The sequence below is a fragment of the Brienomyrus brachyistius genome, chromosome 16 (genome assembly GCF_023856365.1).
Source record: "Brienomyrus brachyistius isolate T26 chromosome 16, BBRACH_0.4, whole genome shotgun sequence".
NCBI lineage: Eukaryota > Metazoa > Chordata > Actinopteri > Osteoglossiformes > Mormyridae > Brienomyrus > Brienomyrus brachyistius.
In genome coordinates this window covers 19,583,809-19,611,040 of record NC_064548.1, presented here as the reverse complement: position 1 = coordinate 19,611,040, position 27,232 = coordinate 19,583,809, and the positions used below count along the sequence as shown (strand labels likewise).

General features: G+C 40.8%; 1 protein-coding gene across 1 annotated transcript; it reads right to left on the bottom strand.

The window, feature by feature from the left end:
• Window positions 1-412: 412 nt before the first annotated feature.
• LOC125709435 (tumor necrosis factor ligand superfamily member 10-like) lies at window positions 413-8,691 on the bottom strand. The gene is made up of 4 exons (XM_048977879.1): window positions 8,434-8,691; window positions 6,464-6,499; window positions 3,202-3,340; window positions 413-2,814 (listed from the first exon to the last, which is right to left on the bottom strand). The coding sequence occupies exons 1-4, from the start codon at window positions 8,614-8,616 to the stop codon at window positions 2,384-2,386; spliced, it is 789 nt and encodes a 262-aa protein (XP_048833836.1). The 5' UTR covers window positions 8,617-8,691; the 3' UTR covers window positions 413-2,383.
• Window positions 8,692-27,232: the final 18,541 nt, after the last annotated feature.

Sequence of the window (27,232 nt, the reverse complement as noted above, 5' to 3'; positions counted from 1 at the left end):
GGCAGTGATTCCGTTAGTTATAGTGAAAGTCGTCCTACAAAATAACCCTCCTCTTCTCCTCTCTCTCGTCTCCCTCACACCATCCACGATTCTTTTCAAAGGTAAAGTGCAGGTTAATTTGTTTTATGTATTTAAATTTTATATTTTGTATTAATCATATTTCTATTAATATTTTTGGGTTGTGGAACGTTATCATCTGATATACGAGTGCTTTGGATTACGAGCATGTTTTCGGAACGAATTATGCTCGCAATCCGAGGTTTTACTGTAATTCACAAGTGGTACCACGACAAAATATATCATCATCCGATCCATGTGGACCTGAAACAGCACCTAGACTTATGATGTATGGATTCCATTTGTTTAGTCAAAACTTTTCTTTCATTTCATTATTCATTAAACAAAACAAAAATTAGTACAAAATTATTTATTTTGTAATGCAAAGTAGATAACAGCCAGTAAAAATATTTGTATAAATAACAGATAATAAAACGTGTATTAAGTATTTGATATAACTTAAAACCTAATGAATACATCTTTCTGCTTTAGCCAGGCCCTCTTGCACATAGCATTGTCTTACGTCTTCATTATACATCGGATTCATACACAAGCACGTGACTTTGTTGTTCATTAACCACTCGGTGGTTTTATAAACAGGAACATCTTTGTTGTATTAAAAGCCTGTGTTTTTATACGGTGAAACCACACAAAAGGCACATTATACAGATTCATATTCTCAATAGAACACTCAGCAAATGAACCACAACCACGAAATATCAAATAAATAAAAACAAATTTAGTGCATATTCTCACCTCATTACATAGAAAGGAAATGATAAGAAAAAAAATGTTTTAGTTAAAGGTGGAACCAAACTCAATCTGGTGTCACCTCATATGTTGGTCCAAAAAACATGTTTACATAATATGTCAAAACTAACAGTCCAGCTGTCTTCTGTTGTTAATCATGCTTTCTGCCCACTGGCATTTTCAACTTGCAACTTTATCTGAAGCATATTGCTTTCAGAACCAATAGTACATCAGTACATGAGAAACACTCGACAGGGGGGATATAAATTGAAAGTTACATTTTTGAACCCTGGGGATAAACACAAGGCTAAACTCCACGGACACTTCTCCAAAAAGGTGGCTCTTGGCCAAATTACTCATATTATTTAGGAAGACAAGGGTTCACTATGTTTTACCAATATGTTTAAGAAGTCCAATATGTGTAAGATTTTTTTTTAAATCCAGAAACATTAAAAGTGCGCACACTAAGGAACTATACAAAAACAAACAAAAAAAAATAAATCAGGAAAATGGAACAGCGCCCTAGGTTAGCAGGAACAGCTTTGGATCCATGCTGAGCTCAGAAATAAAAGTCTGACACAATTGATTACACACTGAATATGCCTTCAAAGAACAAAAGTTTTTCTGACACATGGTAAATCTGAATGAGCTGTTTGCAGTCACGAGTGTGTACCCTTATGTGTAACAGCGGGCCAGAGTGAGTTTATTCAAATGGAATCCACAAACATTTATACCTTCTCTATTATTTTACATTAACCATTTTGTTTTTCGATCATTCAATACTCCTGAAGGTTCACACTGAAACAAAACAAAAAGAGTCTTTGTTTAAGAGCGTCTATGTACGGAATTATTAAACAATGGACAGAAGCAGTTGGAGTTGTTTTATTACAAATGTATTACAATTTGAACTGCTATTGGATACCATAAACCATACTAGGATCTGTTAAGATAATATCGGTTTTTACAATTATATAAAACATAAGGCTACTAATTCAGCTGGGGGTTAACGAGAAGAATGAATGAATTGGGATACTTCTCATTAAGTGATGCGCATAATGTAATTTAAATACTACAATAAAAGCATGTACTCAAGTAAGTGCTCAGTATGCAATGAAGTGCTCAGTGGTTGTTGATCGTTCCAAAATTGTTCACAAGGCAGTATTCTGTACATTCAGTTCAGTAGCAGAGAATTCAGTATCTTATCTTCTGACCTCACATCATTCTCAAAGATAAAATAGTTCTGCAAAAATCCATTTTTTGTACCCACTAGAAAGCTTAGGTCAAATGACAAGTGCACCTCCGGTAGAGAGCACTGCATTTTGTATCACTGCAGAGGACATGGTGGAATGCAGGAGGGCTAAGCAGCTATTGCAAGTGCAGGGCTAACAGCCAACAGGTTGATGAAGCTGCGTTGTAGCGAGCAGCTGAGATTCTGGACAAATCAGTCTATCCTTTAACAACAGCAAGTCCAATGTCTCCCCACCAGGAGGCTCGTGATCGCATTCGGCGAAACAACTCGAAACGGTCCAATTGCACTCAGGGAGAGCGCCTGGCCTGAGCCAATCAGGAGGCCACATCATTTGCTGATCTTGAAAGCACCAAAGTAGCCCCCCTCTGGCTCAGGATCCAACATCCATAAATTGGACACGCTGACAAAGAGCCCGTCCCCTTGCTTGAGTACGACGAGGCCTCCTTGCTGCTCACAGTACATGTTATAGCCCACCATTCTCCAGCGCTTGGTGCTACCACTCTTCATGAGGACCGTGGGTTTGGCTGGAAACTGGGTGTGCCTCTCGAGGTAGATATACTGGATGAGCTGAGTACTACCGTCCTGTAGAAACTCCCCCACGGACGCTGCCTCCATGTCATAGTAGCGGAAGCATGTCTTGGTGTAGATATAGTACAATCCACCTTCCTGGATTAAGAGCCTTCCATTATGGTACCTAACTTTTTCTAGATGCCCTTGTGCTTCATTCCAGTGGACCATTGCAGGCAGAATTTCACCCTCTACAAATCAGAGTGAGAAAAAGACTAAGTCTTCAGAACATTAACCAGGGAAATGGATCAGAGAAATGAATAACGGATTCAGTGAACGCAGTCTTTCATATACAAACACTGTGAAAACTATAGACAGCATTTGATCTGAAACCCCTGAAAACTGAGTGAGACATGGAGTTTGTGTAGAATTCCCAGGGAGGATCAGCATTAGAGAATGACAGTGCCACATGGTTGAGTAGAAGTGAGCCATCTGGAGTGGATCTTCCTCTCTGGAGGAAGGTCTGCACAGCCTACACAGATCGACCATATGACATCGCACCATTTCCTCCGGAAGACTGAGCCTTAAATACCCTATTAACCATACATATTCTGCAGCACAGGGAATAGTGAACTTACTTTGGATATAGTCGATAGGCACTCTAATGGGGAGGTGTGCAGCTGCCGTGAGTCCTCTATGGGTCTTTGTGGTTCTTGGTCGTTCTTTTTTCTGCGGATCTTTGAGTGCATTGGCAAGAACTGGTGCAGTTTCAACTTCCTGTGAACATAAGTACTCAGATTAGGCATCAGGCTCATAGCAAATGCACAGAGATTATCATTAACATGCAGAGAGCAGACTGTTGGCAAATGAAACATTTTAACTGATTATTTCAAGAAATAAAACCAAAGTCTGTCAAAATATACTAGTCAATATACAGTACTCAGGGGCGCTGCTAAGGATTTTGGGCCCCATGAAAAGAATCTTGACAGGGCCCCCAACACAGTTTATTGGGGGCTTCTCTGGGTCCCCTCTCAGTCATGGGCCCCGAGAATCGTCATCGTTTACCCCCCCCCCCCCCCCTTTACAGCGCCCCTGACAGTACTGTGTACTGCTACGCTGTCACACCAAAAGATAGACTGTTGAGTGGAATTTCAAGTTTCGGGTGTAACATTTTGTTTAGCTTCACTGCATCATTGCACTGCAATCAACTCAAGTCTAGGAACAGTGACCCGCTTGAGTGAGGTCACTAGATTCGCGAATGATAAACAAACAGTGTTTCCTGCCCTCTTCAGTGTTTAGGAACAGGTAGGATACGGTACTTTACAGATACTCTGAACTGTCTGGAAAATGATGCAGTTGCACAAAGACAAGGCAAGTCAAGCCTTCAGGTTTCAGGCACCTGTTCATGTGAAACTGAGAGATGAGCAGCATCTTTAAGCCACTTCTTCTATTTCTCAGAGTTATTCTCATCAATGGTGTCACCGCATTCATACTGTTCTTTACACAGCTCTTTCGGGAGAAGTTTAGCAAGACTGGTGCCAAGAAGCCCCAGGGGTCATAGATGGATTTAACAACTAATAAAATGTGTTTTAAAGTCTCTCTTTCAAGAATCCATGTCTGATATCATCGCTACTACCCCCTGAAGGGATTTTAAGAGAACACCTTCTAGCATGGTCAGATTTGGTCCTGGAAATAACTCTCCATTCAAGGACTTATCCTGATACGAGACCGTGCAGTGGAAGACCACTCGTATTTTTCTCTTCTTGAAGTGATACACCCCATGATGTGGTGTGTAAAGCACCCTGCCGTGAGCATGATTTAACTGGTCTTCAAGAGCTATGACTGCATAACCCTTTTCCTGAGTGTTTTGTACTGCCCATGGAAAAAGCCTGGGTTCCTTTGAGCTTTTGTAAACGACCAGCAGCTCTCTGTTCTCCCACGCAATGGTTATGAGGCATTTGAAGATTTTCATTTCCGAGTGATAATCTAATGCAACAGTCACGTGAAAAAGAAAGTACACCCTCTTTCAATTCTAAGGTTTTACCAGGACACGATAAAAAAATAATCTGGTCCTCGGCAGGTCTTAAAATCAGGTAAATACAACCTCAGATGAACAACACCACATAATATATTACACCATGTCATAATTTATTTAATAAAAACTAAACCAAAATGCAGAAGCAGTGTGTGAAAAATAAGTTCACCCTTACTGCTTGCATATGAATTAAGAAGGTAAGTAGCAGCCAGGTGCTGCCAATCAAACGCACTTCTTTCATTGATCATCAGCAAGTGTGACCCCCTCTATAAAAGCAGAAGTTTTGCCAGTTTGCTGGTTTGGAGCATTCAGGTGTGTGTGTTAACAGAATGCCAAGGAAGAAAGACATTTTAAAGGCGTAATTGTTGCTACCCATCAATCGGGGAAGGGTTGTGAGGCCATTTTCAAACAGTTCAATCATTCTACAATAAGAAGGAATATTGGAAGTGGGAAAACATTCAAGACAGTAGCCGGTCTTCCCAGGAGTGGATGTCCCAGCAAATTCACCCCAAATGCAGACAGTGCAATCGTCCGAGAAACTGTAACAAACCTAACAGGTACAGAAAACCCAAAAGCTACCACTGCATGCCCACTGAGATTAATGGATTTTTAAATTGTTTCCGCTCCCAGAATACACTGTTTGAAATCACATGATCCAATTACCCACAGTCAGTAAAATGAATAGTGAGGAATTCTGAAAATGACTGGCTGATGGAGATTCAAAATGATAGAAAACCAGGTTTGCCAATTTCGGTCAGCTGGCTGGCATGAGATTTTCAAACAACACAAGTCTGCTCACACTTATATGTATGTAACAGTTCTATTACATTGTAAATAGTCTGTGGGGTTTGCAAACTACCCCAACGCTATTGATGTAGCAAATTTTAGGTTCATGATGGAATAATATAGATTTACCGTAAGATCTCTGGTGTGAGCGCAAGTCTGAAAGCATGAATGTCATCGCCAGATGTGAGAGCTGCCTACTCGGGAAAACCCATCATCTAACATAAAATCAACTATTTATTTATTTATTAAAACAGTGTGGTAAATGGATTCACTGCATGTAAAAAAATGTCAAAGTTTTAGTGTATAAGTGCAGGATGTTTTCGGAAAGAAAGCATGTTGATAACTGTGCTATTTCAAAAGCTGGCAGCGGTGCTATCGAATGGCATCTTACAAGAACCACAGAGCTAAAGGTGTAAAGGCGAGAGGATAAGGGAACTGTAACCCAGCTCTTTGTGCAGTTTGCGTATTAGATCTTATGAGACAGCGCATGCCGATGGATTTTTTTGCATTAGCATACAACGTGGATGTCAGTGCTCAGGTTTGTTTACCCAACTGATATAGTAGTTTAATTTTAATTCGGGTTGGGTTTCACAATGTATTTGACTCGGGTCGAGCAAGTGCAGATTTTAAATAGTTCTGCTGCCGGTTAATGGGTAGGATGCAGATTCAAGCACTTTGGGTACAGGACGGGTGTGGGTTCACGAACAGGACTCGTGCAGGACTGCTTCAGCACGATGTTGTTTTGTCATCTTGTAGGGTAGTTTGGACACCAGTGTCCTGAGACATAGTAATATTCTATTACAAGGTTTACTTAGAAACTTAAACTAACACTGTCACGCTCACAGTCAAGTCAAGAAATTGTGTTGCTTCTACGATAACTTGACTTTCAACTGAACCAACCAGACCATGATGTCATATCAATGTGCTCTCATTCCAAATGCAGATTTGTTATATATTTTTACATTTCTAATCAAGACAAATTTGAACCTAAAAAGAATTATGAAATTGTCATTAACCATTTTAACTATTTTAATCGTGGCTCTTGCACTTCCTAAAGTCTGAAGTATGATAAAACTCACCTTTAATGGCTTCTGTTGGACAGTAATAGTGCCTACCTAGAAAAAAGAACAAAGTACTCAGTGAAAGAGGACATTCACATACGACAGATATAAAAATGTGGGCGGTATCCTGAAATGCATCGAAGCATAAATGTATGTGAAGATCATCTCCATCCACTGCTGGATGCTAAGCATTTACATAATATCTGGAAGTGAAAAGACCTAATCTATTCTAACCAGGGAGCAAGCATACAAATGCATGCTGCTTACTCCGCAGCCTAAGGGCTATCACTGAAATGCTAGACATATCGCCTGTATATGAGGCACACACACTGCCTCCTGATATGCAACTGGTCACAGAAGTATCGATTTCCAGGTTCATTGTTTTCTGCTTGGCCTGGGGGCTGGCAGATTCATGGTGTATTAGTGAAGCACTTCAGCTGAAACTGAGTGCTGCTTTTTACATAAACATGCTGAGCACTTGTTACTCTACAGCTTGGGACTCTACAGCTTGTGCCTGCAGCACTGTGTGACTCGTTGCCAAAAGTAAACCACTTACAGATCAGGGCACCATCAGAAAGAACGTCTCCTTTACATAATCCCCCACATGATATAAACAACTAAACACCATCTTCCCCTTCATCAGAGGCTGCCAACTGGGCTGATGGCCAACAATAAGAAGACTCAAAAACACAATGTTTTGTTTATGCCAAAAGAAGTCCCATACCTTATAAGGAGTGACGATTATAACGATTTTGATGACATGTACATGCTACTAAGTGTCTCTAGGGCATCTGAAATGTTTTATTTTAAGTATATTATTTAAATCTGGTCACCGGCAAAAAATGTGAGCAAGATCAAAAACAATCAGCTTACGCCACAGACAATGATAAAGAATGCAAATATTTACTTAGGCAACATTCCAAATAGTCAGTTAAACTGCAGGAAATTAAGCCATAGATTCTGCATTAAGAAGACTGAAGGGAAATGAATATTCATGCAAAGTCTGTGCATCGCTACCAAGGTGGCCAAATATGTGCAAACAAGAGTCCAAAACACTCAGTGCAAGTCAATTTAAATGACTTTCAAAGTTTCCAAAATTGCTACGAGTCTTTTCTGTATGTATTATGACAGCTGAGAAAAGTCGAGGTCATGTTTTTGTAACACCGTCATTTTAAAATGCCCCTCAAAACATGTTCCTTGGTAGAATAAGAATATATTTCTCTTTTCCAACGAAATGTAAACAAGCATCTCTTTTCCTTCCTTCCCTTCATAAACACTTAGCTCAAGATGCCAGTCATTCAAAGCTACTGTACTGAACATTATGAGAACAACAATAAAAAAAAATAACTTAAACCAGATGCGAGTTATCATTACTGCAAAATTTTACTATAAATATTACAAGCTGAGGAACCGGCGATGGGGTGCCGGCCGCATGACTCTCCTGTAATATCTATTACACTGTTAAACATGTCCGATTAGCTAGGGTGCATACGGTAGGTTGACATAAAAGCACAAACAGAAATGGGTATAGAAGATACCATGTATGGAACACATGAATGGTAAAGCAGAAAGGCTGACAGAAAAAGCTTTAAACTGTGTATCCTCCGCGCAATGATCTTGCAGGATTTGCAACCATTTTAGTAACGTGCGTATCTAAAAACCACCGAAAGATCTGGGGGGAAAAGTTAAAGATGCATGGCACTGAACAGACGCACTTTTTGAAGGCAAAGACAAAAACAGAAAAATCTACAAGACATGTCACTTAAGATCTTAGAGTTCAGCAAATGCATTCATGCAGTCTTAGAAAAAGTAAAGGCGATCTGATCGCCTATTTTCTAGATCTGACCCACAAGCATGTATATTTTCCAATTAATTATATGCGCAATAAGATTCTGTATAAATTCACACTCAGAAAGTGCTAATGTGTTCATTCCACAGCAGTAATTCAAAGATTACTGGAACTCTAATGTATAATCCAGAGTGCTTACCTCGTTAAGGTAACCTGTTAAGTGCAACAAGACTACAACACTAGTGGTAACCTGAAACAATCCCATAACAATCAAAGTTCCGAGAATAATCGGTCTGCATGCTGGCTCCGTATTGTGGACCGGCTGAAATCGCGCCGAACTGGTCTCCATTTCAACAGTTTCGCGAGTAACCGCGACGGTCATCAACTGGCAAGCGCGCAAGGCTTTAATATGGTTCTGAGCGGAGGAACCAAAGTATCGGTCAATGATTCATATAAAAGGGGGGAGGGTAGTTTCAACGTTTTTTCTTCGAGAAGAGAGAGAGAACCAATGGCGTTTTAGTGATCTTCACTTCTTTGTTATAAACTGAAATACTGCTGTGATTAAGTCGCGTCACAGCGAAGTCGCTTCCTTTCGGTGCTTGAGCCTGCAGTGCAAAGTCTAAAATCCTTATGTAATGGGTCCCGATGCTGAAGCTCTACATGCTGTAGAAATACCGGGAATGAAATCACGACATTTTCCCAGTAACGCATTCCTTGCTGGCTGTACTGTAAACATAGTTTACAATCTTGTGCAAAGAAATCTCTAACAAATAATGATTTAACAAAAAGTGCGGTGTTCTTTATTTTTGTTTTTCTTTAATACAAATCATTTTTTTATTTACATATTTTATCATTCGTTCTCATTGATATCATTATGCCCCCCCCCCCCCCCCCGTGTTTTGAGCTACTAATACGAATTATGGTAATATGTGAATGTTTCCAGGGTTGGGAATTTGAATAACGCCTCCTCATACTGTTTGTATGTTGTCCCTTTGTTGTGTGGGTTTCCTCTGGGTATTCTGGATTTCCCCCCACAGTCCAAATACCCAAGGGTGAAATCACTCTGCCTGTTGCGTGTGTCGAGGGCGACACAACCCACATGCAGCAGTGTTGGGACAGATGTGGATTTTATTGGGCAAACATACAAAACAACATATGTCTGAGCTGGGGAACACAGTGAGGGTATACAGGCACATAAATACACAGTACAGTAGTCACTGGCAAGAGACAGGTGTACGATGTTAACACCTCAGCGTGGAGAACATCAGCTGGAGAGAATTTGGAGGGTTACAGACCAGGACGAGATGGGACAGATCATGACAGTACCTCGCCCCAAAAAGGCATGCACTTTGGGGATGGGAGGAACTGCCATGACTCGATCAGAATGCATGAGACTGGAGAACCAGGGAATCACACACAACCAAGAAATAACGAGAGTAGGGGAATCAGACATGAAAACAGACGCAGCACACAGGACTGGGGAATCAAGACAGGAACCGACAAAACAAAGTAGACCCAGCAAAGATGGGGGGGACTTAACAAACCAGAGAAAGACAAGATCAAGGGAAGCCCAACAGGTCGGGCACAAGAAGGCAGACCTGTGTCACAAGGGGAAGACCGGGGTGACAGAACCTCAGACAGGACAGATACTAGGGAACTGAGACAGGAACAGGGACCATGGGAAAAGAGACAGACTAACCACATACGGTAGACCAAAACTCAAATAATGACAACAACCAAGGCTAGTGGGTAAACACGAGGGACCAAAACATGGGACCCAGACAGGATGGCACACAGACAGGGTACCAGGGCAGAAGGGACCAGGGAACACCAGCTGGGAGAAGGGACAGTGACATGGATGGATATAAAGGGTGTGGATTAGGATTGTATCAGGGCAAAGAAGCGCATTGGGGAAAACAGGTAGGCATGACAAGGCGTGGAGGGCTACAGGTTCTCCCCTGGAGCTTTGGGGGTCCAGGGGAAGGTCAGGGAGCATCGGTTGCCAGGGTTCCCAGCAATCTAGATGATACAGTATCCGTGCGAGCAAGCATAAAGAATATACTCATTACACACAGAGGGGAAGCCTTTAAGGAGACAAAAGTGGATACAGACAATCAAGAACAATTCATTTCAGAAAAACAAAGTGTATCTTACTTTACTTTTACTTCCACCTATGTAACATTTCTGTTCCATTCTTTTTAAAACCAGTGGAAACGCAGGCTGGTTCTCAAAAGGCACCAAGCCAGAACCAGCCCAGCACTGGGTTTGTGTTGGTGGAAACAAGGTATTTGGCTGACCGGCCTGGGCATGGGAGAACCGGACAGAGTGATCCTCCCGGGGATCGGAATGTGGGGAACAGGGGGCCTCACCTGAGCTGGACATGGGCAGAGCAGTTTCTCCTAGGTCATGCACAAGCAGGGCGACGACCTCTGGCTGCACTGGGTCAGGTTAGACAGGCTCGGGTTGGACAGGGTCAGACAAGGTGGGTGACATGGACTGTGTCTTCCGCTCTCTCCTCCTGTAACCAAACCCTGGAGCAGCAAACAGCCGGCAGGCTGAGCTGCGGAGAACCAGCAGGTTGAACTGCAGAGCAACTGGTGGACGACTGGTTATGATCTCAGAAACGCTTTGTGAGTCACATGCTGCTCGGCACTGGAAAATTTCTCTTCTCCTTCTGCTCTTTCTATGAGCCACAGTAGAGGAGAGGAAGACACACAGGCTGGGCTCCTCACCTTTGGACCGGTCCAAAACCAGTCCCCTGTTCTTAGCAGTTTCTCAGTGTCAAACTCTGGGGGGTAGCAGTTTGGGCAGGAGGTCCTTAAGGTTTTCAGGATCATCGATCCGAAGACCCAGCCTTTCTGCCGCCGACCCAGACTGATTGTTTGTCCAGGCAGGGGAGTCCTAGCTATCCTCCACGTCATCAAGGTCACTGTCACTCAGGGGACCGGTGAGCGAGGAAGCTAGGGATGGAAATCCTCAGAAGAACCTGGGTGTGGGATTGAAGGAGCAGACAGACAAGTACAGCTGAGGAGGCTCATGGGAAAAGATTCTGGATCATTCAGGCAAGACCCAGATGCCGCATTCTTGGACTTCATTGGGCAAACACCACCAACTACACATGGGACAACAGTGACTGAGCTGATCACCAACAACAGGCAGGTGTATGAGATTAACACTTTATGGCAGAGAACAATCAGGAGAACATCAATAATGGGATACAGCTGGGGAGAATAAGGAGGATTATGGAGGGCCAGCAGTGCCCTCTGCTGGCCCGATTGGAAAGACACGGGACAGATAATGACGCTACCAACCATGGGATTGGAACAGGCCAAGTTATAAGGCTCAGTGACAAGCATTAGTTATGAGATGGTTGAATGGATTTTAATACAAGTAAAACAGGTACATTAAATAAATACATGTCTCAGTCTACAGGTCTCAAAGTGAAAGTTATTTGATAAAAAAAATAAAAACACTGTTATTTGTTTAAGTGACATATTATTAAGTGTCAAATTTATTCAGTGACATATAACTGACACAAATATGTCCCTAGCAAGACTCACCTGTGTTTGTGGCAAAATGTTTTGATTGAGAAAAAAAAAAACTAAATTTTTATATGCCACGTCCATGGTAAAAATTGCATTTTGAAGAAAATGTCCGTTAGAACTCACTATAGTATTAACGCCTGCCCAGGGGTAATTGTGGACCCATCAGTGAAATAACTGCTCTGACCCACTTTCTATCTTTCTGTCAGTCCTTATAATTTAGCTGTTTGCTTGTAACTGCAAAATACATAACAGAGGATACTCTCTGAAAAAAATCTAGTAACATCTCTTTGAAAATTATGGTTATTTTAACCAGAGAAAATGAAGATGTGATAACAGAGAATGTGATTTTCACATTTTTCTGCGAGTAAATTAGTGTTAAGAGAGTTCCTGGAAAGACCCTGGTCTTCGGAATCTCTTCTGTGTCCAAAAACCTATAACTTAATACATGAATATTTCGTAGACTGACTACTATTTTGGTCATTTATAGACCATACTTCATTTTAATGGCTTTTGCTTTCAACAGTCTCACAGAATTAACCTAATGCTTAAATATATGGTTTTTCTACTTGATCGCCCATAACATTAGCTAGAGGGGGACCCTGCTGCCCAGATACAGTAGATAAACTCATGTCTTCCTGCAGATCGATGGTCGTGATCGAGGGCTATGAATGACCTCTGTTTTCCCCACAGCAAAACGGCAGAAAACAGCATATCTTCTACTACTTTTTAAATGTTTTCATTTCGTCTATAACAACAGCTGTAATTTAAAAAAAAAAAAAAACAGAAGGCACAATAGCCATTTTCACGGAAACCTCCACAAAAGATTGCAAAGCCTATCGCTACGAAAAATGAGCCACTGTGGCTGAACATCTGATATTTCAAATTGCCTAAGATACTTCGTTGTTTGTTGTGGTGCAGTATCTAAGGGGCAGCATAATTCATAAGCATTGCACCCACGCATTATGATTACTTGGGTAACCATCTTAGCATGTGCAAAGTTTCTTCCAAATCCTGCAGTAATTATGTATGTCGATGGACTGTGGCTGGGAACCATGGCTCAGATATTCTGCATGGCACCACATTACAAACATTGCTCAGGCCCATTGTCTGATCTCTTCAGACTGCCTTCAGTGTCTGTGTATCCATCCCTGTTCGAGAGGTAAATCATCGAAGCCACAGCGGTCTCTCTTTCAGTCTTAAATCTGAGGACAATAGGCCACGCTTACAATGTTTCATAAACTGTTTCAATTGTGAATGACCATCTGTGTCAAATCACTTTTGAAATACATTTTTGATAGATAACGTATCGGCTTTGATGGAGTTGTGGTCCTGGCAAGAATCTGTTTATATAATTCAATAGTCATTTCACTAAAAAAGAAAGGATAAGAATATATTGTGCATATACTAAATGTCTAAGGAAATACATTTTAGGGCAAAGGATTTTTAGTTTCAGAAAGAAATACTTTCATGGATGTTTACTCTTATTAAACCTATTTGTTAATATTAGTTAATGTTTAACACATTTTCTCACCAGCATAATGCACAGGGAATTGGTGGAGGGATTGGCACTCCAGCCACTGTAAAACAACTCACAACTACTCGAGTTAAACATGTTAGATTCTCTTCTGCTCTCTGTGGGAGTAGCTCTGTTGCAGCCGCCCGCAGGAAGGCTGCACGCACCATGAAGGGGATGGGGGAAAACCTTCGGGAGCCCCATCCCTGGATTAGTTGAAACCATCAGAGACCAGAGAGGATGTGACACTCCTCTGGTCGTGGGTGACTTCAATGCGACCACTGGCACTGACAGGGCTGGCTATGAGGATTGTGTCGGCCCCTATGGGTCTGGAGACTGGGGTGAAAGTGACTCCATAATCCTTGACTTTGCGAAAGATCAGGGGTTGCGAGTCGCTAGATCCTGGTTCCAATGCCCTGAGACGCGTTGTTGGACTTGGTTCTCCAATACTGGTGGTGTCGTGAAGGAGATTGATCTCATCCTCGTGGACAGACGCTGTACTGCAGGATCTACAGAAGTGCCCAGTTTGAGAATTCTGACCACAGACTTCTTGTTGATACTCCGAAGATTAGGCTTAGATCCAGTAGGCTGCCACCTACTAGAAAAATGAGGCTGGACTTGGCCAGACTCCAAGATCAAGCTGTTTCTGATGAGTTTGTGTGAGGAGCTTGCAGACTTGGGTGTGACTGCTGGCTCTAATGTGATGTGGGAGACCTTCCCTGATAAGACCCTGAAGGTTGCCCAGGACCAGTGGTGCCAATGTTCCCAGAAGGAGGTGTTTCACCTCGCAGGGCACCCTGGATGTTATAGAGAGGAGACCTCAGGGCACAACTTGATGGCAACTCCAGTCTGTACCGGGAACTGAGAAGGACGGCTGTGAGGGCAGATAAGGAGGCATTTGTTAGATGAATTTCTGAGCAGGTGATAAGCCATCTGTGGTCTAGTGACCCATGTCCTGCTTACAGAGGAATCGAACATCTTGAATCACGAATGAATTACGCACATCTGAATCTGTTCCTCAGAGACTTGCAGTCAGGGCGGGCAGGGGTGAGGAATCAGCTGGGGGCAGGGAAGGCCGCAGGGGTCTGTAGTATCTGGCATGAACTTTTCCACGCTGCTGGTAAGGCTGTCCTCCTGGCATTGTAGCTTACATGGATTGTCATTAGGCAAATGTCAGGGTCAGCGGGATACAAACTAACCTTACTTTATATTCACAATTAACAATGATGTCAGTTAATCTAGCTATCAAAGTTATTAAAATTAGTGATGTAAAGTAATCCATACAAACAAGCATCATGGATACAAATGTAAACTAGTAGAAGCATAAATACTAGTCATATATATGACATCAGAAAACATCTTTTCATTGGTCAGTTAGATGTCAAATGATAATTGTAGACAGAACAGGCATAATGCATCACAAACTTCAAAAAGTGGGCATGTGGTTTTCATTGGACGACAATTAAATCTTTATTCTGTTCTCTTTTTTATACTATGAGATAAACATGGATGTGTCGGTAGACGCTGATAATTTGGAGTGGAGCTTTTAGGGTCAAAACCATTATTTTCCAGAGCTCCGATGAAGCCGTGGTGGGCCACTGCCGCAGAACCACAAACAGAAGGGCTATTCTGCAACCCACACTCCACCGGCATAGGAGGAGGTCCGTGCAAACAGCTGTTTCTAGCAGACACTGCATGACAGAGACACTGCATGACAGAGACACTGCATGACAGAGACACTGCATGACAGAGACACTGCAGGTAACACTGGCTTACGACGGTTTTGGTTCCTTCATCATTTTGGTCTAACAGATTTTCTGATGCTGATCACAGAAACAGCTTAAAAACGTTCACGTTACATAAGGTTTTTGAGAAGAAGCCATCTTTCTTCTCATTATTGTGATATGTTTTAAATGCAAGCATTTTGCACAACACTGGTCAATAAAGATTTTTTTTTCCTGGAACAACTAAGGGAGTCTTTTATGGACTTTTTAAGAAATGCGCTGAGAATTTTTCAGTGATGTCATTTTTAGGCTATAATGATAGTGCAAAACTGCTTCTTATGAATATATGAGCATATTTATGAGTAATTTAGGGAAAGTGATTTTATTTCTATTTTGAACATTTTCAAGACTTTACAGAAGGGTGCAAAGTGCTGTGAGTCTGTTCTGCCAGAATTGACAGGCTGTAACATGTCTGGACATGTTGAGACTGGTGTCTGCTGTCTCTCTGATATGGAAAAACCACATCAAGGCAAATGGAGTCTCAGATTGCTTACTGACTTCTGCTGAGGCCAAGTACAGAAGAAAATCATAAGCTTCGACCTTTAAGATGAGTCACTTCCACCTGCATATACTGTAAACATACAAATACCGTGAGGATATATATATATATATATATATATATATATATATATATATATATATATACACATACATACATACACACACATAGACACACAGACATTCAGATATACACATCAGGTCCCCACAATGTGATGAAAAACAGTTTTTTTTTTACATTGTGAGAACCATTTTTTCAGTCCTCACAAAGGGAAATTCAAATTTATAAAAATCTGTGAAAATCTCATTTTTAGTTTGCTTACTTATGGTTAAGGTTAGGGGCTGGGTTAGGGTTAAAGTCGTCATGTTGGGATTAGAGTTTTCCCCATAGAAATTAATGGAGAGTCCCCACAAAGACCTAGCTGCTGTTTGGCTTGTGAAACGCACCATGCATGACTGTGGATCCAGGGTCAGCTTCCCATCCAGCCAGACCTCTTTTCCACACCCAGCTTGCTATCTCTTCACAAATTCTGCCAGCAGGCTAATCCCAGTGCCCCTCCTGAAGCTGTCCCAGATCACAACCTTTACCATCCAAATCAGTTCCACACCCACTGCGCTCCCAGCATACACACACTCCCGGGACCTGTTTCCCACAGTCCCCACAGTCTGGCAGTCGACTGTAGAACCATTATGAGTCAATAGGACAATCATGAAGACCAGGGGAATTAACCCACGCCAGTGTGGCGCCATGTGTAGGCCCTGAAATTCCCGTACAGCACACTCAGCAAACTGTACGTTCGCTGTTAATTTCAATCAGTTGACATAATACATCATCTTCCTATCCTTCATGATCACCACAGACTCCTCTTTGTCACTGGTTTCAAGAAAAGGGCAAAAATCATGGCACTGAGACGTGCCTAGAAAATGAATGAAGCCCAGTGTCACGAATAAGGGATCCATGTCTCTTATACTGCAGACATACTGTTCAAGATCTTTCTTCAGATAATGGACATGTCCAGAGAAGCAATGAAACACCCTAAACTCGATTGCAACCTCCGCGGGATAATGTTCAGGGACCTTACTTATGCATAATTAATTCCTGCTTGAACTTTCTTTTTAATGAATTTTATTTTACCCTTTTTTATATAGTAATATCTATGTCCGTATCTATGCTGTGCTATTTTCCTAGACGTTGGGTAGTTATAAACTGAAAACTAAGGGTGCAATTTTAATTAATTTTTTTTTTTTTTTTCTGGGACACGATCCAATAAGCAAAAGAGTAACTATATCCTCCTGTCCATCACTGCTGCAGCACAGAGGGATGAAGTGAGAACTTAACCAAATGCTGTCCTAGTGAATGAACAGCCCACTCAAGTTGTACATCCACTGCCGTATGGTCGCACACTGTTCCAGTTCCATTTGTAAAACTGCCGAATTGGAAGCAACAAAGGATTGTTTTGTTCCAAGCTGTCTTTCAGAGGTAACAATCGTAAATGTCATAGAGTCATAGAGTTTATCATTTGATGACAGAAGCGCTGACATCATACATTTGGTCTTGGTGATGGGCCAGCTCTTATGGGATGCATAAAAAAACGCTCCGAAGGACTTATATGTTTTTCCATAAAGTAAAGTACACTGTTCACCATTCATTGTTTACACATGATGCATATAAGTTAGTGAACCATGTAATTTCATAATAAAATATTAGTAGCTGCATTTGTTTTACTGTCCACTCCTGATTAATATTTGAGAGCAAATTTCTAAAAGTCACCTTGCTTTTAAGATGAATCCGCTGATGACCTAAAGTCAGCCTTCCTTATCATATGTTACAGTACTGGGAACTAAAACTTACTTAGCCAAGTAATTCAATGAAGAACTTTCATAGAATTTTACAGAAATTGGTTGTCTCACATCAAAAACAAAAAAAAAATGGACTGTGTGAGGAGTTTTGGAAACTTGCACATCAATTAATAGGCTTATTATTAGCTGTCTTATTTCACAGCTTGCTACGAATTTTCAAATAGTTTGAGACCCAGACTATGACTATGACAAATCCTGGTCATCCTCCTAATGTACTTAGTAGCTGGAATACTTAAGTGTCATTTCCATGCTACAGTTTTATTTAAAGTGTAATATTGATTTGCAAGGGAGGGCGACTCTTCAGAGAAACCTTGGGTACCGCTGGTTTGTCTTTGAGTCGAATGAGCGGCTGAGTCCCGAATGAGGCACATTGCCTGCATTGTGAGGGAACATCAGTCACGGCAGTACAGCCATGTGACACATTTCCCTGAGGGTCATCTAGCTCGCAGGATCCTCATTGTTGAGGACCCAAGTCGCTGGACTAGGCAGAGGCGATGCCCAAGTAACACCGGGCCGCGGCAGATGGATGGCCACTTCTGGAGGGTGGGATGAACGGTGCATCTGTCTGGGGGGATTGCCGGCCGGGATCCCGAGCAGTTTCGCCCGTGTGGTGGGTAGGGCATCAGCGCATGCTCCCCAACCTGACCTGACCTGGTGTGATATTTTGTTGTGGCACCCTCATTGATGATGAACTGTCCCAATTCATAAAGAGCAAAGGTCCTGAAACGATTACACTACCAAGTTTTATAGTTCAGTCCTTTTAGCGAAAAAAAAAAAAAACTATACAAGACCATACAAGTGCTCATTTGTAAACTTTAAGAAGTAAAGATTCCTCCTTATGACTGTCATTATTCTTCAGTCTTAAGTAATTCTTCAGCTTTCACTGTATTTTAAAGAAAGTCTATTTTAAGGTTTAATTACAATATGCTTAAATTTAGCTCATTTGTACACTATTTGTTTCGCAGTAGAAACATGTTCTGTAGTAGTCTCATAGGTCACTGCAGACCGATAAGCACCAAACTCTAAGCTTTCTACTGATATCAAGCATAAATTTACAAAAATGTGCAAACTGGTTTTAATGGTCATGGATATTCATTATTTAGTGCCCCTGGTCATACAACATGGATGCTACAAGGACACTGAATGATTATCAAATATGCAGACTGGACCCAATACAAAATGAGAAAACTCTTGGAAACTGAGGTATAATATTCTCAGGATATTTTGGAAAGTATTACTCAAGTTTGGTGAATGCATTCATCTGTATCATTTCTTTCTTCACTTGGCATGTAACAGAAATGGACAAGAAATTATGTAATTAAACTGCAGCCATTAAATGTTTGGCAGAAATGTTTGACGCAAAAATCAGCTAAAACGTTGCGCAAAATATAAGCCACTTTGTAGTTGGCTTTAAAAAGTTTCCCAGTCCATAATAAAGTAATTCTCCTTCTCAAATAACGAGGCCAAACATCTTGCTGCAATCACCGTAGAATCGTAGTGAAGATGTCAAACTGAGATTATGACTTGAAACATGCTGCTCTCTGGATGAAAGGAACTTATGAATAACAAGTCATTTTGGAAACATCATTTATCATTTTGGCTGAACTAACTGTCTCCTAAGTACAGCATGTTCTTCAGACAGTACTGTGTCTTTGTTCTGTCTTTTATTCTGTAGTTAGTTGATATAATCTATCTTTTTTCATCAGTCTCAATATTTTAGACATTTATTTTATATAAATCATGAGAAAAAAAATATTTTCAGTTAATGTGAAGTTTAAAATATAGCACTGGTGCCAATTAAGATGACGCTTCTGTTTGTTACGAAACACTTCCTCTAAGTCACTTTAGTGAAGGTCGTATACCAGCAGTTCTGAAAATCTGCCAGTTTTACAAACTATTCTTATTGGTGACATTCTCTAAGGATTATTTTACGAAGGGTTATTGGCCAGGACTTGACAACACAAATGTAAATGACTTATGTGGTGAGACTTATTGTGAAACTTTGGCATCATATCTAATCCCGGTGTCTGCATCGAGTACCACTCTACGCAGATCTACTTTCTGTTCTCAGGATTTTATTTTCGCTCTGCTCTAAATTTCAGGGTGTAAAATCAGTATGATACAGCGTCTTCAAAAAATAAAAACGTTCCCTGTGATGAACTACATCCCATCCACGATGCTGCTTGTTAAGTCTAGTGTGGATAATAAATCCAGTTACTGTTTTGACTCTCAAAACATTTCAAGTAACTAGCGTCAAACAAAGCAGAATATTGACAGCCATTGCACGCAACCTGAGTCATGTGTCAATGGGTTTAAAAACAGAAGCCTGACAACCATTGAGTGTGCACTGAATAAAGATTCTAATTTGATATTATTAGCCTTCAATAAGATAAAACAAATATTGCAAATTACAATATTTTTATCATATTTATGCCTCCATCTGGCAAAACAAAATTAACCAAGTAACAATGCTTCCGTGCCTTTCCCTTCCATTAGCTTCCCATTGAGACACTAACTGTGTCATGAACACGTCAGACCAGCCTCAGCCATGCCCAGCCTCAGCAATGCCCAGCCTCACCTGGTCAGCCTCACCCATGCCCAGCCTCACCTGGTCAGCCTCACCCACGCCCAGCCTCACCTGGTCAGCCTCAGCCATGCCCAGCCTCACCTGGTCAGCCTCACCCACGCCCAGCCTCACCTGGTCAGCCTCAGCCATGCCCAGCCTCACCTGGTCAGCCTCAGCCATGCCCAGCCTCACCTGGTCAGCCTCACCCATGCCCAGCCTCAGCCATGCCCAGCCTCAGCAATGCCCAGCCTCACCTGGTCAGCTTCAGCCATGCCCAGCCTCAGCCACCCTACAATGACTGTCATCACCAGAATTCCAAACAGTTGTGTGGCATCTTTTTTTAAAGCCTGCTACGACAGGCAGTCTTTGCAAAATATAGAGTGTTTGCATCATTCTTTTGGATTATTATATTGTTAAGGTGTATCACCTGTGTTTTAGACTTCCTGGTTTCCCAGTTTTTGATTTTCTGCCTCTCTGGTTCTGCTGGCTTTGTGGACCGCCTCTTTGTTACGGACCTACATTGTATTTTAGGCCACACTTTTGCTCATATTAATCTCCTATTGGGGTATGGAGATACTACATATGTTAATTTGACCAAAGATATTCTTCATAGCATGGATTCAAGAAGGTGCTGGAAACATTCCTTAGCGGTTCTGATCCATGTTGACATGACTGCATCACATAATTGCTGGCGATTTGTCAGCTGCATATTCATGCTGTGAATCTCCCTCACCACATCCCAAAGGTTCTTCAGTGGATTCAGATTTGGTGACTGGGGAGGCCACTGAAGTACACTACAGTCATTGTCATGTTCATGGAAGCAGACTGCTGGAAACCTTCCTGTCAGCTGGACCCAGTCTGGCCATGATCCTCTGACTTCATCCATCCAGAAGACATTTCCGCCTCCATAACCGCCACTCACAGGATATTCTTTGTTTTTTTGTGCCATTCTGTAGTGTATGAAAATCCCAGGAAATCAGCAGTTTCTGAAACACCCCCCCCCCCAACACCATGCCATAGTGAAAGTTACTTACATCACATTCACCCCCCCGCTCTGATGTTATCTGACCATTGACTGTAGTTCTTTGGCCATGTCTGCATCATTTTATAAACTGAGCTGTTGCCACCTGATTGGCTGATTACATATTTGCATGAAGGAGGAAGTGCACTGGTATTCCTAACGAAGTAGCCGGTGCATGTATTTGTTATATAAAATTAGGGAATTTGAATTCTCTTCCTATAAGTAGATTATATTAAGACATTTTGATACATTGTGGGCATCAATAAGATAGGAACGGATGTTCAGTATGTGTGTGTGTGTGTATGTGTGTGTGTGTTGTTTATTTTGCATGTGTATTTGCAGTTATATCTGTGTTGATTATTGAAGGCAGAAACCTTCATGCAAACTGTGCTAGTGAATCCGGCTTCGGTCATTATGCTCTCAGCTATTTTATAAATATCAGCATTGTACCTTTTTCAATTTTGCAAAGAATTCTAAATGTTTTGTTCTTTCATTTGTGTTTAACATAAAAGTTGCCTCTCAACTATTGCAAATGGTAATGCATCATTTGCCATTTTGCAAATACTTTACCCTGCATTACCCTAGCCTAACCCTAACCCTAAGCTAACCCTAACCCTAACCTAACCTAAATCTCCATTTATGCCAGCCAAATTGCACAAGCAGACCCTCTGATATTTTAATCATATAACTTTTGTTGCCGAAGTAATAACAGAAACACACATACCCAAGAAAGCTGATCTTTATTTGTGCAGCATTTTATTATCATAGTAGCACAGATTCGCAAAGTGAAATGTATTTGTCGAATGGGTCAACAGTATGCTGATGAAAATGAAAGCTTATGTACCATATATATACAATTACATTTAAAAATTGTATATATATGGAAAATAATTGGAAAATTGTTATGTGTCTGAAAGGCAATTATAATTTTCCATGAATCATTACAAAACATATTCCATTTATTATGGCTACATTTATTACTTGTCCGTGCTCAGACACTGAGAAAGTGTATCTTAAAAACACAGTGGTAGTTGATGTGGCTCCCCAATGCTTCAATAAAGCACTTTAGGTGTCTTGAAAAATACTGTATAAATGCTACTTCCATTCATTCGACCAATAACGCCACGTCTGTACAGTGACAGAAGAGAGCCATCTAGTGGCAGAGAGGAAAACACTGTATTAACTAGAAATGCTTCAAATTATTTCACCATCTCATAAAATCTCATAAAATTAGTTATAATAAAAATAAAAATAAAAAACAACAACTTTCCCTCCTTTTTGATCCCTCAATTATAAAGATCCCTGGTCCTCACAAACCACCCATCCTTACATCTGGAAACTCGGATTACCTTTATGGATTGTTAAAAGTCAAATGTAATGTAACCTTTCGATCAGGCCTGAGTTAACGAATGCGCTAATGCACCACCCCACAGTAATATGAACAGTATTTTCAATAACTTATCATCTTTTTGAAACACTAATAACTAAAAACACTAATAAGTGCACATCCCCAGAACTCCTGACCAGGTATGTTGTCCTGTCTGGCATCGTTATGTTATACTAGGTAACTGTGAAGCCTAGCAAACTTTTTAGTGGTTCAAATAGATTGATTAATACGAACAGTATTTTCAGTCACTTTATCACTGTCGGGTGGTGCATTAGCGCATTGGGTAACTCTAGGGCAGGCCTGATCGACTTTCACAGACAAGGCCAATGTGTACAGCACAACTGTCTGCAGACTGGAGACTGGAGCTAGTTACACTGACAGCCTCTGAATTCCTAAACGATACACTGGAGCTTAGTTAATGAATTTACAGATGGACTCTTAATTTGAAGATGAAGAATTTCTCTCTCAGATTCCGGGTAAAGGTGCAACTGTATCAGGTATCGCTGCAAGCCTAAGCAACTATCTTTAAGTTAAACTGCTGACTCTAGACATTTGTTATAAAATAATATTTAAGGTTCCAAATGAAACATAGGAAAGATTTTGATGAGCCAACCTCAGGAGGTAAATAATGTATTATTACTGTAAGGATCTTCTGTAAAAACACAAAACAACATTCCCTCTACTGGATTACAAGCCTGTTTAAAAGCAGGTGGGAGTGTGGCAATTGTAACAGCTTGGACTGTTAAGGATGTATCATGGGTAGCATTTTACTATAGTTTAAACGGTTTGACTATTTAAAACAGTATTTTTTAGAAGGCAGTATTTTTTAGAAGGCAGAAATACTCCCTGGGAAATGTTGAGAATTAATGAATCAAGCAACTACTTATTTTAGTAAGAAATAGACATATAAATAAAATGTAACTCTTGTGCCATTTACACCCACTATTGAAAGATCCTCATGAGTCATGTTAGGAGAAATAGTTAATATATCGTTTATGCTCAGACCTGGTTCACTGCCACACCCATCTCCACTTCTGTGTCAGATATCAGTTTTTTGAACGTTGTTTAGAAGGTTAAATTAATTGTAAATGTTAAATGTTTAGATCCAAAGTTTCTGCCTGGTCTCTGGCCTTTCTAGGGCTGACATGCTTTAAAGAACAGCTTTTTTGTGTGTGTCATATTAATTAAGCTATGCCCCACAGAAAATCGGTAGTTGTGTATTTTTTATTAGTCAGCAGGCGTATAATGATATATTGTATAAGGATTAAAGTGCAGTGAGAATTTATGATGATTCAAACATTGTAAATAAAATACGAATCATAAAATAGCTCAAATTATTATTAAGTTGCGTAATCTCATATTTCTTACTAGCTGTAATTGCAGTGTTCGGACAGTAGAAGGCCACTAATTTGACCTGCTCTCTTACTTATGAAACTTGCAGAAGTAACACTACAGAATAGTGAAATGGTTATTAGCAAAAGGACTATTTGATATTAACTTTTTCATCTGAAATAAAAAGAATAGTTTAGTTAACAAGCCACTGTATTTTACTCCAACCATTAAAATGTTTGTAAATAATTATTGTGGCTTATTAAGAAAATTAAACAAAACTTCCTTTTTTATTTTAACAAATTGAATATTTAATTGGTAAATAATGGGGAAATAAGTGTTGCATGTTTTGTTTTGGTGTGTGAGGGAATGAGTGTATAATTTCTTTTATATATCATGAGAAGATTAAACTGCCAAACTAACATGGTAAATCAAACTGAACCATGAATTTGGTGTTAAATGCCTATTAGAAAAGTCTAACAGCAAATGATGGCTATTATTGACCGATGGACAATTACAGTACAGCACTCTGTCAGGGTCCTTCGAAAGGGAAATGGACCCTATGGACGTGGATGTATCTAAATGTATTAGTCATTACAGCTTTTTACTAAATTAATCACTGCCTCCATCCCGATGCACCAAACAAAATCCATCCATCCCTCCATTTTCCAAACCGTTTATCCTACTGGGTCGCGGGGGGTCCGGAGCTTATCCCGGAAGCAATGGGCACAAGGCAGGGAACAACCCAGGATGGGGGGCCAGCCCATCGCAGGGCACACTCACACACCATTCACTCTCACATGCATTCCTACGGGCAATTTTAGCAAGTCCAATTAGCCTCAGCATGTTTTTGGACTGTGGGGGGAAACCGGAGTACCCGGAGGAAACCCCACAACGACATGGGGAGAACATGCAAACTCCGCACACATGTGACCCAGGCGGAGACTCGAACCCGGGTCCCAGAGGTGTGAGGCGACCATTGCACCACCATGCCGCCCCCCCCCCCCCAAGTCAAAATCCATTTTTTTTTTTTATTAAATAATTCATGGTGTTAAAGATCTGTACAGAAATAAAAATGAATCATTTCTTCCAAAACGGTTTGATTACTGTGTGAAGTCTGCCAGTGTATTCGGTTTTCACCCTGGTAGTGTCCTCATTCACGAACGCACTTGGTCTCGTGCCGCCCAACACCAGAACTGTAAATGCTGGAAGTGTTAAAGCCACTCTGGGACAACTAACACAGGCAGCGTGGGAGCGCTGGCACGTGGATGCAAGGAAAGCATTCTAACACTTACTTTAAAAATAGCTTAAGATTTCAGTACATGACAGGGCTCCATTTCAGCAGTGTACACAACGCTCCTACAGAGAAATAGGGTGTAAAATTGTTATTATACATTTTTTTAAATTACACCTATGCTGCAGTAGAGTTATTTATGTGCACCATCCTACTTCCTGACTTATAATAAAATTTTAATATATAGCGAAATATTTCTTAAACTGCAGTGTTCATTGCACTTTTGCATTAATGGCTCTTAAAATAACAATTTAACATCCATCCATTTTCCAAACCGCTTATCCTACTGGGTCACGAGGCAGGGAATGGGCACGAGGCAGGGAACAACCCAGGATGGGGGGCCAGCCCATAGCAGGGCACACTCACACACCATTCACTCACACATGCACTCCTACGGGCAATTTAGCAACTCCAATTAGCCTCAGCATGTCTTTGGACTGTGGGGGGAAACCGGAGTACCGGGAGGAAACCCCACGATTTAACATACATTTCTTTAGTTCCCATTAAACCCCAGAAACCCCCTTTTTAGTTTGCTGATGAACAATATAAATATGACCTTCAACAGCAACACTTTCAAGATTTTCCTTTCCTAAAGTGCCACAGTTGATGGTTCTAGGTCTGTTATAATACCTAGGGTACATTAGTTGACATGCAACTTTTAAGTCCAGCTGTACTCCGGCTAAAGTAAGGTTCTAAATCAGGAATCTCCAGCTCTGGTCCTGGAGAACTACTGTCCAGTAGGTTTTATATCCTACCTGGCTTCCGATGAGCCACACCTGTTCTCAGGTAAATACCAGGAGCAGGTGTGGCTCATCAGAAACAAGCAACACAGAAAACCTACTGGACAGTTGTTCTCCAGGACCAGAGTTGGAAACCTCTGTTCTATCTGAAACTGTCCATAAATTTTACTTCAAATAAATCCATTAGATGCATGAAAAAAACAGTTAGATAACATAGCATATTACTGTTTTATGTAGCAAATGTCCATCCCTTACATTGGTCTAACATTTTCTCTTGAATAATAACAATAGACTGAGATACTACACGCTTCATAGCCTAATACTTCAACAAAAACCTTTTCTTGTCCTAGCAAGTACTGGATGTGTATGTAAAATCCATTGAAATTAATGTGGCGAGCCCAGTTATCCAAAATTATTTACAATTACAGAAGTACTACACGATTTATCCAAGTTGTAGTTGGTTATATTAAGAAAATATATTTTCTTCGAAACTATACTCATTTTACAGCAATAAAGACATTAAATCCGTCACTGCTATTTAGTTTTTTGGATTGCATACATCTGGATAGCCATCTAGTGTTACGTAGAAAACCTGCATCCTTTATCCTTCTGACAGCAGTCTTTTTTAGCTATCTCTTCGAAAGGATGCATGCAAAACACTTGACACGAGGTCATTTCGTCCTGCTTTTAAAGTTAAGCTAGATTGTATAGTAACATGAAGAATTCGTTGCCAAATTTAATAAATTGCAGTTATATGTACTACGTAGTGTTGAGATGTCTGTTGTAGTTTGTGACGAAAACAAGAGAAATCAAAGCTGGCTAATGTATATGTGCGGTATTTTTAACATTACAATTCATAAATGTATTCAGTCGGCATATAGCAGCGCCGACGGGCAACTTTCGAAACGTAGGATGGAAGGGCTTTTTTTTGTTGCCAAAATCTAACTTCACAAACATATAGGAGGGATCAGGCCTAACAAGTAAAAATGACACAGCATAACAAAAAATAAATAAACAGAGAAAAGAAAACACACATCACATCCAATCATTTTCACCTAATTCTAAACGATCGTCTAATGTTGACTAGAACTTCTGATGTTTTGCTCACTCTCTTGGTATGATTTGTATTGGCGACGGAATCTGCAAAAAAATGTCAGCTACAGTATAAGGGAGAGGAAGACTCGTAAATAGGAGGCGCTGCCAGATCGGCTGATTTCAGCTATAGGAGAATCACAGACTTTGGTCATTGCTGACGTGGCTAGCAAAATATCTCCTTTTGCGATACTTTGTTTCCCAATGGTTTCCTAGCGCGAATATGATCTGAAACAGCTGACAGAGGGATCAGGGCCACGAGACAGGATCGGGTTTCCCAGAGGCATCGCAGCGCAGACACATCATCGACTGATCAGGTTGCGCTTCCTTTAAAAACATTAATGAGCCTCATACGTTTCGGAAAATGCC